This window comes from Catharus ustulatus, chromosome 14 (assembly GCF_009819885.2).
Source record: "Catharus ustulatus isolate bCatUst1 chromosome 14, bCatUst1.pri.v2, whole genome shotgun sequence".
Classification (NCBI taxonomy): domain Eukaryota; kingdom Metazoa; phylum Chordata; class Aves; order Passeriformes; family Turdidae; genus Catharus; species Catharus ustulatus.
Window position 1 is genome coordinate 14,321,191 of NC_046234.1, and position 12,066 is coordinate 14,333,256.

At 44.5% G+C, this 12,066-nt stretch overlaps 1 protein-coding gene across 1 annotated transcript in view; it reads left to right on the forward strand.

Moving 5' to 3' along the window:
- Positions 1-10,284: 10,284 nt before the first annotated feature.
- Positions 10,285-12,066, forward strand: part of MSN (moesin) — a 40,652-nt gene continuing 38,870 nt past the window's right edge. Inside the window, exon 1 of the mRNA XM_033072493.1 lies at positions 10,285-10,416. Coding sequence (XP_032928384.1) covers positions 10,405-10,416 — 12 coding nt within the window. The 5' untranslated portion in view covers positions 10,285-10,404. The remainder of the gene's footprint in view (positions 10,417-12,066) is intronic.

Consider the following 12,066-nt stretch of genomic DNA (forward strand, 5'->3'; position numbering starts at 1 on the left):
AGCAAAGCCAGATTTAGGACTCTGAGTATCAGACCAGAAACAAATTGGTCTGGTAATATAAAGAGCCAGTCCAGAGGTGGCTCTTTCTTCCAGTTCAAATTTATTAAAAATCATTACTGCATTTGTTTGTTCCAGATCAGACATCACCTGCCCACATACCTATAGACTTATGCCAGATCAAATTTCATCTCTGCTGAAGTGTTTTAGCATTAAAGCATGAAGTCAGCAAAACTCAAAATGCCCTAGCTAATCAGACAGAAATGTCCTGTCTGCTTCAGATGAAAACTTTACTGTCAGCGATACAGAACTGTGTGGCTCCAGTAGTAGTGTTCACAGAAACACAGCTTGTATGGAAAAAAAAAACTTCTAAAAGAAAATAAATACCTTATCTGTATTTCCTTGGTCTACTTCCTCTAAATTCTTTAGAATGGAAATTACCAGAAAATTCAGCTGAAGGGACACTGACACAGTTCACATCTATAGTTTGGCATAGATTCAGGTAATTTGAACTCTGCTTGTGATTCCTGCAGAGTCCTTAGCAGAGTTTTTAACAGTATTTTTAACACTTTCTTACTGTAAGGAGACAGTTTCCACAGTTTCTCAGGAACCAGTGGTTTGTCTAATAAGATATACAGCAGATTCCCTGTCAGTCCCTCAGAATACTCATACCAAATGAATCCTGGGAAGCTAATGCCATAATATTTTTTGTTTTGGGCCTCAGAGTGCACTGCAATAGTTAATTAAGACTATCAGCATCCCAGTAATTAAGCATTGACTGGGGAAATGGGGCAAGGCAGAACAATTTGCTGTAATTCCTCTTGAGATAAATGAGCCTTTCTTTCAAAGCAATCCATTTTCTCAGAGAGAAGACATCAACCCAGAGGTGGATTAATGAAATAGAGTGTGGTCTGGTGATGTACTTCACCATTTTTTATGTTGTAGTGACAATATGGGGTTTAAATTTTGTTCCAAGAAAGCTCAAGTTAACTTGACAGGCTGTGTGGGGGATGCCTGACCATATGTTAGTTAATATGGATCTTGTTGTCTGTGTTGCTGAAATGAAATATTTACTGAATTGACATTGCCTGAAATCTTTACTATAAATTATGTTTTTAAAATGTCTTTATGATACTATACTGTATTTTACTGTATCTTTACTATGAATTGTCATTGTAAACATTGAGTTGAGGACATGATGATCAATGGTAACAACAAAATTGCTTCTGTGCTGTGCTCTACCTTGCTATTCTGTCCTACCTTACACCATCCTGTTCCTATACTTACTGTGTTTCTGGATGTATTCAGCTCCTACAAATGCATCAAGTAATAGGGTTAGTAGAAAATAGGAATGGACTTTCAAGAAACCACCTAGTACGTATTCCTGTCTTTAAAGCAAAGTAAGCTATCCAGCTTCAAATTTTCTGGCTATGCCAACCACACTGCAGGAAACTAAATACTAAGGTCAGCCAGTGTAAGCCCTTGGAGCTCTATGGCAAAGTGAGTTCAGTTTCTAATTCTGTCCTCCACTGTCTTTGGTGGTAGTGACAGGCTCTGCATGCCAAGTCCAGGATGGGGCCTGTCCCAGTTTCTTTGTATGACTGAAAACCCCTCTGGAGCAAATGAGCTCCAAGCTCAAGCAAACTCACTGTGCTGAAGCCCTATCATCAGTGAAATGCAGGCAAAGGTGGAGAAGCGGAAAAATCCTGGGCTTGGAGATCTTCTCAAAATATGTTTGGACTTAAAAAACTAATTTTGACATTAGAGGCTTTTTATCCTTGTCGTTTTAAGACAGGGGATTTTCTTTTTGTAAGAATGAAGAAATAGAAATGAGTTAAGCGAGAGAAAAAATTGTAAGACAAAGCAAAAAAGTCATGGCTGTGTTTTAAAGATAGAAGTCTGTATTCCTTATGAAGACAGAAGAATTCTCCTGAAACAGAACAAGTATAATTAGAACTGAGTGCCTGCTTCTTTGTGTGTGTTGCTGAAGACAGGAATTCTGTGACAGAGAACAGCCAAGAACACAATATGTGTCTATATGTCTATATGTGTGCCTAACTGTCAATCTGTGATCTATCTATCTATCTATCTATCTATCTATCTATCTATCTATCTATCTATCTATCTATCTACCTGTAATTCCTCTTACCCACTCACTCTGCTTGTGCAGATACCCTAAATGCCTTAATTCTCTTAAATTTTGATCACAGATACCATGTGCTTAACAAAAACCTAAGAAGAAGAAATGATGTCATCTCTCATACCTTCATCTATCTGGGCTGGGCGTGTTCTGTGTGGTGCATCATCGTGTAGGGGAAAAAATGCTGTGTGCAGAGTGTGTGTGTGTGTAGAGTTAGGCTTGCCCAGGCAAGCACTTCTCTCTCAGTCATGCAACCCTGACTGCATATCACACCCTGTGATGTTAACAGGGTGGGAGGGAATTCCTTTCACTTGTGTGTCAGCTGAGTGGGAGAGGTAGAATCGGCAGTCCTAGATTAGACTCCTGCTCTAGGCAGCTTCTGCACAATAAAGTTCTGGGTGTGAGTCCACTTCATGTTCTAGCACAGAAACCGATGCAATACTTACCTAGACGACATTAGCATGGCTCAGGGCTTGGTGTTCACCTTGAAAAAAAAATGATATTTGAGCAAGAGCCAGGACTAATGCCTTCAGTATAAAATGTTCCTGCACTGGAATAAAAAAGGCTGGCAACTCCCTGTATATTTTTAAGGTTTCCAGAAATAGATCTAAGTCACAGGCAAAAATGAATGGAGCTGAGGCTTAAATGGAAAGAACTGGTAAAGGGTCATTTGTCTGAAATAGTTAGTGCTGAGATCATCTTCCACATTATGTGCCATTACCTGGAAACATGGACAAACTTTCTTTTCCCTTTTTATGGCTTTCTGAGCCCTATTTTCCTATGCATTGATTCACTTGACCAAGTTTCAGTACAGTGGGGAGAACTGATTTAGTATTAGTGTTAAGACTGAGAACCCCACCCCTGCTCTGATTCTGCCCCATAGGAGCTGGAATTCCTGGAGCACAGAGTCAGTCTTGGAGCCCTGGAGAAGCACAAAAACGTTAGATTATGAGCAGTTGCTCTGTGTGTGAGGGAGAGAAGGTTTTTACATCACAGTGTCAGGTGAGAGAGGTCAGGGGTAGAGTGGGAGTAGGGGCTGACTGGAGAGTTAAACTTCTGGGGAGGTGCACTCCTCTGTTCCAGGAGGAATTTGATGTTAATCAGTGAAGCCTTAATGCATGGGTGAGCCTAGGGCATTTTTTAGAGGGGACAAGGAGAAATTTGAAGCCAGCTCCAAAAATGCAGTTTGATGCTAAACCCACCCATGTCTCCCAGGCGTGGCCTGGGGCTGAAGCTGCTATTCTGACTGCATTTGAGACTGTGTTCCTTGGAGGTTACTGTCCCCACAGAGGTGCCAGTAAATCTGCATGTCTCCTTGCTTCCTAACTTCTGTCACCCTGATTAAAATCTGTCTTACTAAAAATGTTTGAACAGGTTCTATAGACACACAAGCAAGTGTGGATCATTTTGACAGGTAAACATGCCTGCATTAACAAGTAGTGTGGTGTAGGAAGAGCAGATATGGAAAACAAAAGAGCTGCTGCTGACTAACACTAACACTAAATGCACTTCACAGTGAGAGCATTTTGGAGTTGCTCTGTTCTGGTTCAATTAACTGAATGCTTGCCAACAGCTGGAGGTACACTCCAGCTGACAGTACACTAGGGGCACATGGTTGGTACATTCCTGGAGCACATCCAAAAGGAATCCAGTTCACCAGGTATGATATTGCACCATGATGGCAAACAAAGTGGACTGAATTAGGAAATTAGCTTCCAAACCAAGCTCTTGGTCTGAATTAAAAAGCTAATGTAAATGAGACTTGCTCATGCAGCTGGTGGCTGAGAAGCTGCTCATTCCCAGGAGACCTAAAGGGTATGATGGGGATGTGGGAAAACTTTTTAACAACTATTTGTACACTGGTACAGGGTGTATGTCTATGTGTGCAGGGTGAAAATGTCTAATACATGACCCTGACTTCCCATCTGTTCTCTACACCTATGCAACATGAGCACATGGACAAGTGGCATATTTTAGACCATTACTGTGCCTGATGACACAAAGTACTAAGATATGGAGAATGAGACTCCATATTAATCTGCATCTGTTCTACAACTTCACAGCTGGTGGGATTTGAACCAGACTGTTGTGCAGTTTTTTTTAATGTGTCATAGAGCCTGGACAGCTGTTGTTCTTGTCCTGCTATCTGCCTCTCTGACTCTTCAGTGGTCTGAGGTACTTGAACTGTTACACCACAAAAAATACTTTAAAAATAAACTCTTTGCATTGACAGCTCCAAAAAAAAAAAAAATTCAGGAAATTAGTCTCTTAAATTAAGAACTGAGATAATACATAGAGGTCTTTATTTATAAACTATTAACATAAAATACAGAATTTGCACTGTTACTTGAAGCCTTAAGATGAGTACTTTGTCAGCCCCCTCTGAGATAGCCAATCTTATTATATTACTTTCACAGCTAGTCAAAAGGAATATAAAACCATCCAGTCACCCACTGACACAGCTTGTAGGACCAAGGAGAGCTATCTGCTAGTCCTGTTTCTAATCTAGAGGACACTACTGCCTCCACTATCTCCTGTCATAACTGGATTTTGTTTGCAGCTGGAGGTTCCTGCTATTACAGCTCACTGAGAGTGTTGGTTGCCCACATGCCTTTGGGAGGGGTTTGATTTTAAATAGTGAAACTGCATGACCTGAAAATCCCTCTCAGGAAGGGCTTCTCCCTGGTTCTTGCTCAGTAACACTCGGTTTGGTCCTTCTTTGACCCTTTTCACCATCTAGGAATGGTTCTATATACAATTACTCCTGATTATTAAATGTTGATACCTTCACAAAACCGCAGTCTAAATGGATGCCTTCCATAGAGACTCCTATGCCGTGGTCACCTGTATCAGAACCATCTGGAGCCTGGTACTCAGCCCTGGGTGTTGGACTGGCCACTCCCATTCTCTGGCAGGCATGGAAGGAAGAGCCTGGTGGCCTTAGTTACACACTCCAAGTTCCCAATCTCTGAGTCAGAAAGGCAGTGGCCCTACATGGTCATCACACCAGTACCATCATCTTGGCTCCACACCAGCCATCTGAGGAGGCAGAGCAGGAGAGAGGGGGAAGAGAGGAGAAAACTCCCAGAGAGGCTGTTTCTTTGGGGCACTGAAACTGTGAAGATCTTGGCTGAAGACTCCAAATCACTTCCTTTTCTCCAGCAAAGCCTATTAGTACTGCAAGCAAACTCTTGGTGGTCTGAGTCCTATTGAATCAAAAAAATTACTTGATTTTATGTCTACAAACTTTGAATTGTCCTCTTGAGAAAGTAAGATGGATGAAGAGCATAGCATCAGATTTTGCTGGATTTTGGAGATCTGATTGGTTCTTTTCCATCATGGAAATTTTTTTTAATTGGGTTTTTTCCATAATGGTCTGTTACAGTGAGGCTTTGCTGGTCAAGACAGGTTTGGTGGATGTCCCACAGTTTTGGGGACTGCCTGTTGAGGAATACATTTAGTGCAGGTAGCTCAGTGTGCAGAATGCAGTGCAGGCTGAGGATTGAGCTCTGGGACAGGAGGTCATGGACTGGCACTGGCCCTTTGCACAGTGGCACGAGGACCTGTGGTGCCAGCCAGGTGACCAGACATGCAGAGACACAGCAGGAGCCCGTGACTCAGAAGATCCCAGCACAGACTGTGAGGATGTAAAAGCGCAGGGAGTCCTTTGTTCACGGTCCCTCCCTGGAGGCACCAGGACAAACTGTGATTCTGTTGCTGCACTGTGATAAAATTAAAGAACCAGAGACCTGAGACTCTGCTATGGGAAGCCTGTGGTCAAGCTGCTAGGGAAAATTTGTCTGTCTGAATGAGAGTGGCATTTGTAGGGAGTCAAGTGGGGCCTCTACCAGGTCACTGGAGCTGCCTGTTTGGTCCCAGCATTAAAGAGTGTAGCTGCCAGAGTGGCTGCTGAATGGTCAGGTAGGGGAGCTCCTTAAGATGCTACAAGTGGATAAAATGCAATGAGTAATGTATGTTTTTTGCCTTTGGCTTCCAGTATGTTTTTAGCTGACCATGATTACTGTAAAAGCTTAACGTCCTCTGAGAAATACATATGAGTAAGCATGTTTCCTTCTGGATACACATTGCGCCATCAAACCAATCAGAATAAATACCCGTGGAGTTACTTTTTAGATTAGATATATTTTTCTAAAACTGAAAGCCCTAACTTGATTTTTCCCGTCACCCACAGGAATAATTATTCTTTATTGGTTTGAGGTGGAACAGAGCAGTGGGATTTACTCCAACTCCTTGCTCTAAGGAGAAGGTGCCAGTATCAGTCTCCAAATCCCACATTGTTCCAGTTCTGCACAGATTTAAGAGCATTTCTACATCAGTACCTTTCACACAAACTGGCAAAACATATTCCCATTGGTTGTTTTGTCCTTTCTAGTGATGTTATCTGTTATTTGGAGTAAAATCCCAGAATATCCATTAGATTTCCCTTATTCCCCATATTGCTGCAAGCAATACAAGGTGCAGAAAACATGAGTATTTGCTCCCATATGGTACAAACAATGAAAAAATGAAGATGAGACAATTCTAGCAGATGGGTTGATCTTACATTTTTTTCCATATGATCATTGCATTCATTGCACACCTTTGGTCTGGTTTGAAACCCTCTTTAGTCTCCTCCTGCACAAACAGCATATTCCCAGCACATCCCCAGACATACAGGAAGAGATGAGTGGTGTGGGCCATGCAGTGAGTCATTGTTCCTAGCAAAGCCTTCTCCATGTTCCTTGCAGGGCTGTCATTGCCAGTGAGGGATTTATATGCTGGAGGGGATGAGGAACTAGGGCTTTACAAAGCACCTGGCAGACACAAATCCCTGGGATTTCCAGGCATTTTCAGCAATTTCTGTCCTGGTGAATGGACAAGCCAGGAGCTGGGACCATATATTGTAATGAGTTCCTTTTTTGAGGTGGAAAGGGAATCAGACAAATGGGTTCACAAATCAAGTGGCCCCATCAGCTTCTGGCCTGTCAGTGCAGCTGCATGTGAATGGAATTATTTCCAGCTTTTTCAAATCCTGCCTTCCTGGATGTGGTATGCTCTCCCCTTTACCCCTCTCATCCTCCAGCTTGAGAATCACTGCAAGAGATTACCCTGAATTCTCAAGACATGAAGGTGTGAATGAAGTGATAGTATGTGTTTGGGAGGAAAATTGCTTTTTACACCTAAATACAATTAAACACTAAAAAGATCCAAGATCATCACTGCCAGCAACTCATTGTGAACCTATAGGCAATAATGTCTGAGAAGAGGGAAAGCAGTAAGAACAGGAGAAAGAAGTTTAGATGCTATTCAAAGAAGATCTCAGAACCAGGCTTGATGAAAAAAAAAACAAGACAATAAATCCCCGGTGAAATACCGGACCTCTTCCCAGGAGAATGCTTAATGTCATCCTGATCTAATCTAATTCTGAAATACTTTAATATTATTTGGGATCTGGGCAGTCTGGAACTAACAGCATTTTTGAGGCCCTGGCTAATGTCACTCATTTCTCCAGCCTCCTGCAAGGAGGACTTTTAATTGGCTGATTCTTTTACCCCTTGCAATTTCATCCTGAAGTCAGAGGGAGATGCAACCCCTGCCTGGAATTCTCAAGGAATCCGCTGATATGGTTATTCTCACACATGGCCAGGCAGGGAGGGCTCAGCAAAAGGCTGCTGGATGACACCATCACTCCTCAGCAGCTGGTAAAGGAGAAGTTGTGGGGAAGGTCAGGTCTTGGTGCAACGCCTCCGCCACAGGAATTCATCATGGAGCTGTGGCTGGAGCACCATGAGCTTCAAATTTCAGATGTCTTGTTCTCCACCTCAACAGTGAAGGGGAAGGGGAAAAGAAGAAGCAGGAGAGGAAGTGAAGTGTAGAGGCTCATGTGCCTGTCACAGGGTACTCTTGTCTTTCAAAGTGGCATGAATGGTATTCTGTTTGGCTATTGATATGAATAATAGGGAAGAAGGACAAGAGAAGTGGCTGGGGTCAGAAACAAGTGTATGTTAGGCTGAAGCTTTGTCTCAGCCCTTTCAGACTGTTTGGGACTGTTTGACACGGGGTTTTTGACTTTCTGTGGACATGACCAGTACCTGGCACACTGTAAGTGGGAATACAGTTGCTTTGGATCTGTTTCACTGGTGTGGGGATTCATTTGCCTCATTAGCACTCCTGTCATTAGCACTACAAAGAAAATCTTAGGTCTCTGGGTGTTAAACTATGTCCCCTTAAATTTGGCAAGGAAACAGCTAGACTTCTATCATCCAAAGTTTTATTGCCTTTGCAAAAAAGATTAATGGAATTCTCCAAAAGTTACCTAAATCTTATGAAGGGATGTTGGTATAGAAGCAGAATTGGGCTCTCCCCATCATACATGTTGCTAGCATAAAAGAAGTATCCACAGAATCTCTTGAATTTAGGGATAAAGCTCACACCTAACATTTCTGGATCCAAACCTGGCAAAAAATCACAAGCAAGTGACTTTATTATTCTGTATGTCTTCTGTCAGTATCTATTTCTGTAGGAAATAAGTGTAACTCTTTCATGGACCAGTCTTGTTTGACCTAGTCTAAGAAAGTCTCAATATAAAAAGGAGACAAAAAAGGAGGAAAACTTTGTAAAACAGCCTTTTAGGTACCCTGTGACTTCGTGTGCAGAAAAGTTACACCAGTTTAGATCAATCCAATTATATTCATGTTTTTTCCCATGTATACACAGCATATTCTAGTTTAAGTGAAACCTGCATTTCAGCTGAAGCAAACAAAGCACCTAGACTCTGTTTCCATCTCCTGCCAGACAAAAATGTTTAACAGATTAGACAAGAAGACACAAAGTCAAGAAAAAAAAAAAATTTATTTCAAAATATGATATTATATTTATTTAATTTCCTTCTTCTGGACACATTCTTTAAAAAGAATGACTGCTGATTTCCTGGGAGAAAATAGGACTTAGTTTGCTGTATGAGAGTTGTTCAAAGTTCAAAGTTCCAAATGAGATGAGATGTCTTCTTTGAAAGTGGTGAACCTTAATTCCCTCTGTCAGTGGTTGCAAAGCAGAGATGGCAGGAGAAGCTTTGGTGGATGACCTGCCCCCGGTCCTCTGCTGTTTTCATCCTTGAATTTGATTGCTCATTTATATTGTGCAATTATGGGTGTTGCCTTGGAGAAGCCTTGAAGACCAGATGTGACTTCCAAACTCCAGGGAGCCACAGTCCCTTGGGCTTTTGAAGCACCTGGAACTTGAGAGGGAAGATGAGCACTAATGTCTTGACAAACAATTCGATGGGTGAAGGTATGGATGTTAAAGTCTTTGAAATTGGTCTTGATATCTCTGCTAACTTTGGGCAGTAGGTTTGTTGCAGATCCCAGACAGCTTGGCTCCTGATACAGTCAAGAGGGTCTGCACAAGCTTGAGTTTCTGAACTTTGGGGTAAAATTACAGGTTCAAGGATGGAATATGTGGTAGGTGGTTCGGGAAGGCTGTACCTTCCTAGTACCTCAGCCAATGGAGAAAGGAAGAGGGAAATGTGCAGCCGGGGGTTTAGGATAAAACGAGGCTGTGTCCTCCAAAACCTCGAGAGAAAAAAACCCTGGGGCAGAGTGTGTGTGCACCAGTGGACTCTCTCGTTTTATTTGAATAAAGTTGCAGGACTCCTCTGCCTTTTTTATGGTCATTGACTTTTCATAGCCTGATTTTCCGTACAAGCTGGAAGCGTGCTTTTTAGTCAAACAGACGGCTGTGAAAACCCTGTACAGAGCAGCACACTGACAGCACGGGCCGAGGAGCCGGGGCTGAGCAGCACCTGCGTGCACACGGCGTGACTGCACGAGGGACAGCAGGATTGTCCCGGGTCAGCGCTGCGGTCTTACTTGGAACAGTGCAATCGCCGGCAAAATAGCATTGTTTTCTTAAATAAAGCTTTTATCAAGGACCAGAAGTCCCAATGACACAAACTCCTGCGGCGGGGCTGTCCGGGCACTAGCTGATGGGCCCTGGAAGCCCTCGGCTCCTGCCCGGGTGGGAACGCGCCGCAGCCCCCGAGGCCGCGCCCTCCGGGGCAGCTCCGCAGGGCCCGCCGGGCTCGGCCTCCCCTCCCCGGGGCGGGGGCGCCGCGGCTCCAGCCCCGCACGGAGGCGGCCGGGCGGGGCCGGGCGGGGCCTGGCCGGGCGGAGAGGCGAGGCGCGGAATCCCGTTAGAAGCAGCGCGGAGCCCGTGCGGATCCCCACCGGCACAGCAGGAGCGACGGCCGTGCCCAGCCCGCCGGGAAGATGCCGAAAACGGTGGGTGCGGAACGGCGGGGTCCGGGCGGGTGCGCGGGGCCGGGCGGGCGCGGCCTGGGGGCTCCTCCGGGAGGGAGCGGTGAGGGGCACGGAGGAGTCGCGGGGAGCGGAGCCTCCCGCCCGCCCCTCCATCTTGCGCCGGGTCGGAGACGCGCCCGGACCGTGCCCGGAGCGTGGCCGGACCGCGAGGTCTCGTTGCGGCGGGGCCGCCTCTCCGCCCTAAAATGTCCGGCGGAGCGCGGCGGCGGCGCCGCCCGGCCCGGGGGGAGCGGAGCGGAGCGGGGCGAGGCCTCCGAGCCTGGTGGGAGCGGGCGGCTGCCATGGCCGCCTCGTGCGCTGCCCGGCCGGCACAAGTTGGGGTTTTCACAACTTGCAATTACTCACTTTGGGTTGCCAGGGAACCTTGTCCCAGCTTGACTCGAGGCATTTCTTGGCTAAAGAGGTTTTAGTACTTTAGAAAGTCTAGTCAAGTCCGTACTTGACTCTCCTCGCAGCAGGAGTTCGGTGACTAATGAGGAGCATGGGGTTTTTCCATTTAATTTCTCCTGGTTGGGGCGAAAGAATTGGTCCCAGCCCTTCATTGATAAAACAGGAAGGAGCAGACTGGAAGTCTCTGGATGTTTCCGTAGTGGAGTGATCTGAAATGGCCTAAGAAAGTCTAATTTTTAAGCTAAGAGTCTGTGGTTTGCATAAAGGAGAGGGAAAAAAAAAATCCAAGCAAAAACTCACCCCTATGCAAATAGAGGTTGAAATGAAATCCACCGTGATTTTCTTTTCTTTTAATAGTTTAATTTCTAAACTTTAGATATTGAATGCATATTTGATTGACAGCTACTTTTCCTGATGTCTTAAATGCTCTCCCTGATAGCATGGATAGCTGGATGATGGTTATTACTATTTAATCATCAACATCTCAATGGATATCAAACTTCAGCCACTTCATGGTCGAGACAGTATTTTCTTAAGCTTTATAAAGGCTTTCCATTAAATATTAGTGATGATTACTGAAGATTTGCTTACTAAAAAAACTAAAATACAGGCAACAAGTTCAGTAAGGTTAACAGAAATAGCATAAGTTAGGGGACTTCTGTGTGAAATGCAGTTGAGATCTTTTAGCCAGAGTTTACAGTGGTGATGAGTGACTTCTTTTAGTGTGGATCGGCCAAGAAATCCTGAACGGGAGGCTCGCAGGGCGGGGTTCCCAGCACCAGGCTGAATCTGAGCGCTGGCTGCGAGGTGCTCTTTGCAGCTCTGCAGACACACCCTAGGCTGGATTCACCTTCTCAGTCTGCTGCTTTCTGGTTTTGACAGAGCAGTTCTGGTTATGACAGAGCAGTTCTGCTTTCGGAGCTTTTAAAAACTGGAGCAGAGAGAGAGAAATGCAAGTGTTTTGGTGTAATGCTTTGTATTGCACACTGAAGGTTCTACAGAAAGCAATTCCAGTGTCTGTGCCTGTTGCAGTACAGAGCTGCAGGCCTGTGCTGTATCAGCTTTTGGTTTCCTGCCCCATCTGCTCTAGTTACAAACCCAACTGAAATAATATTTGAAACATTATTTCTTGATCTTTGGTTTGCAGGAACAGGATATGCTGGCATAACTGTGTAATCAGTTCTACATGTGAAATAAACACGACTACTAGTGTGCTAGCTT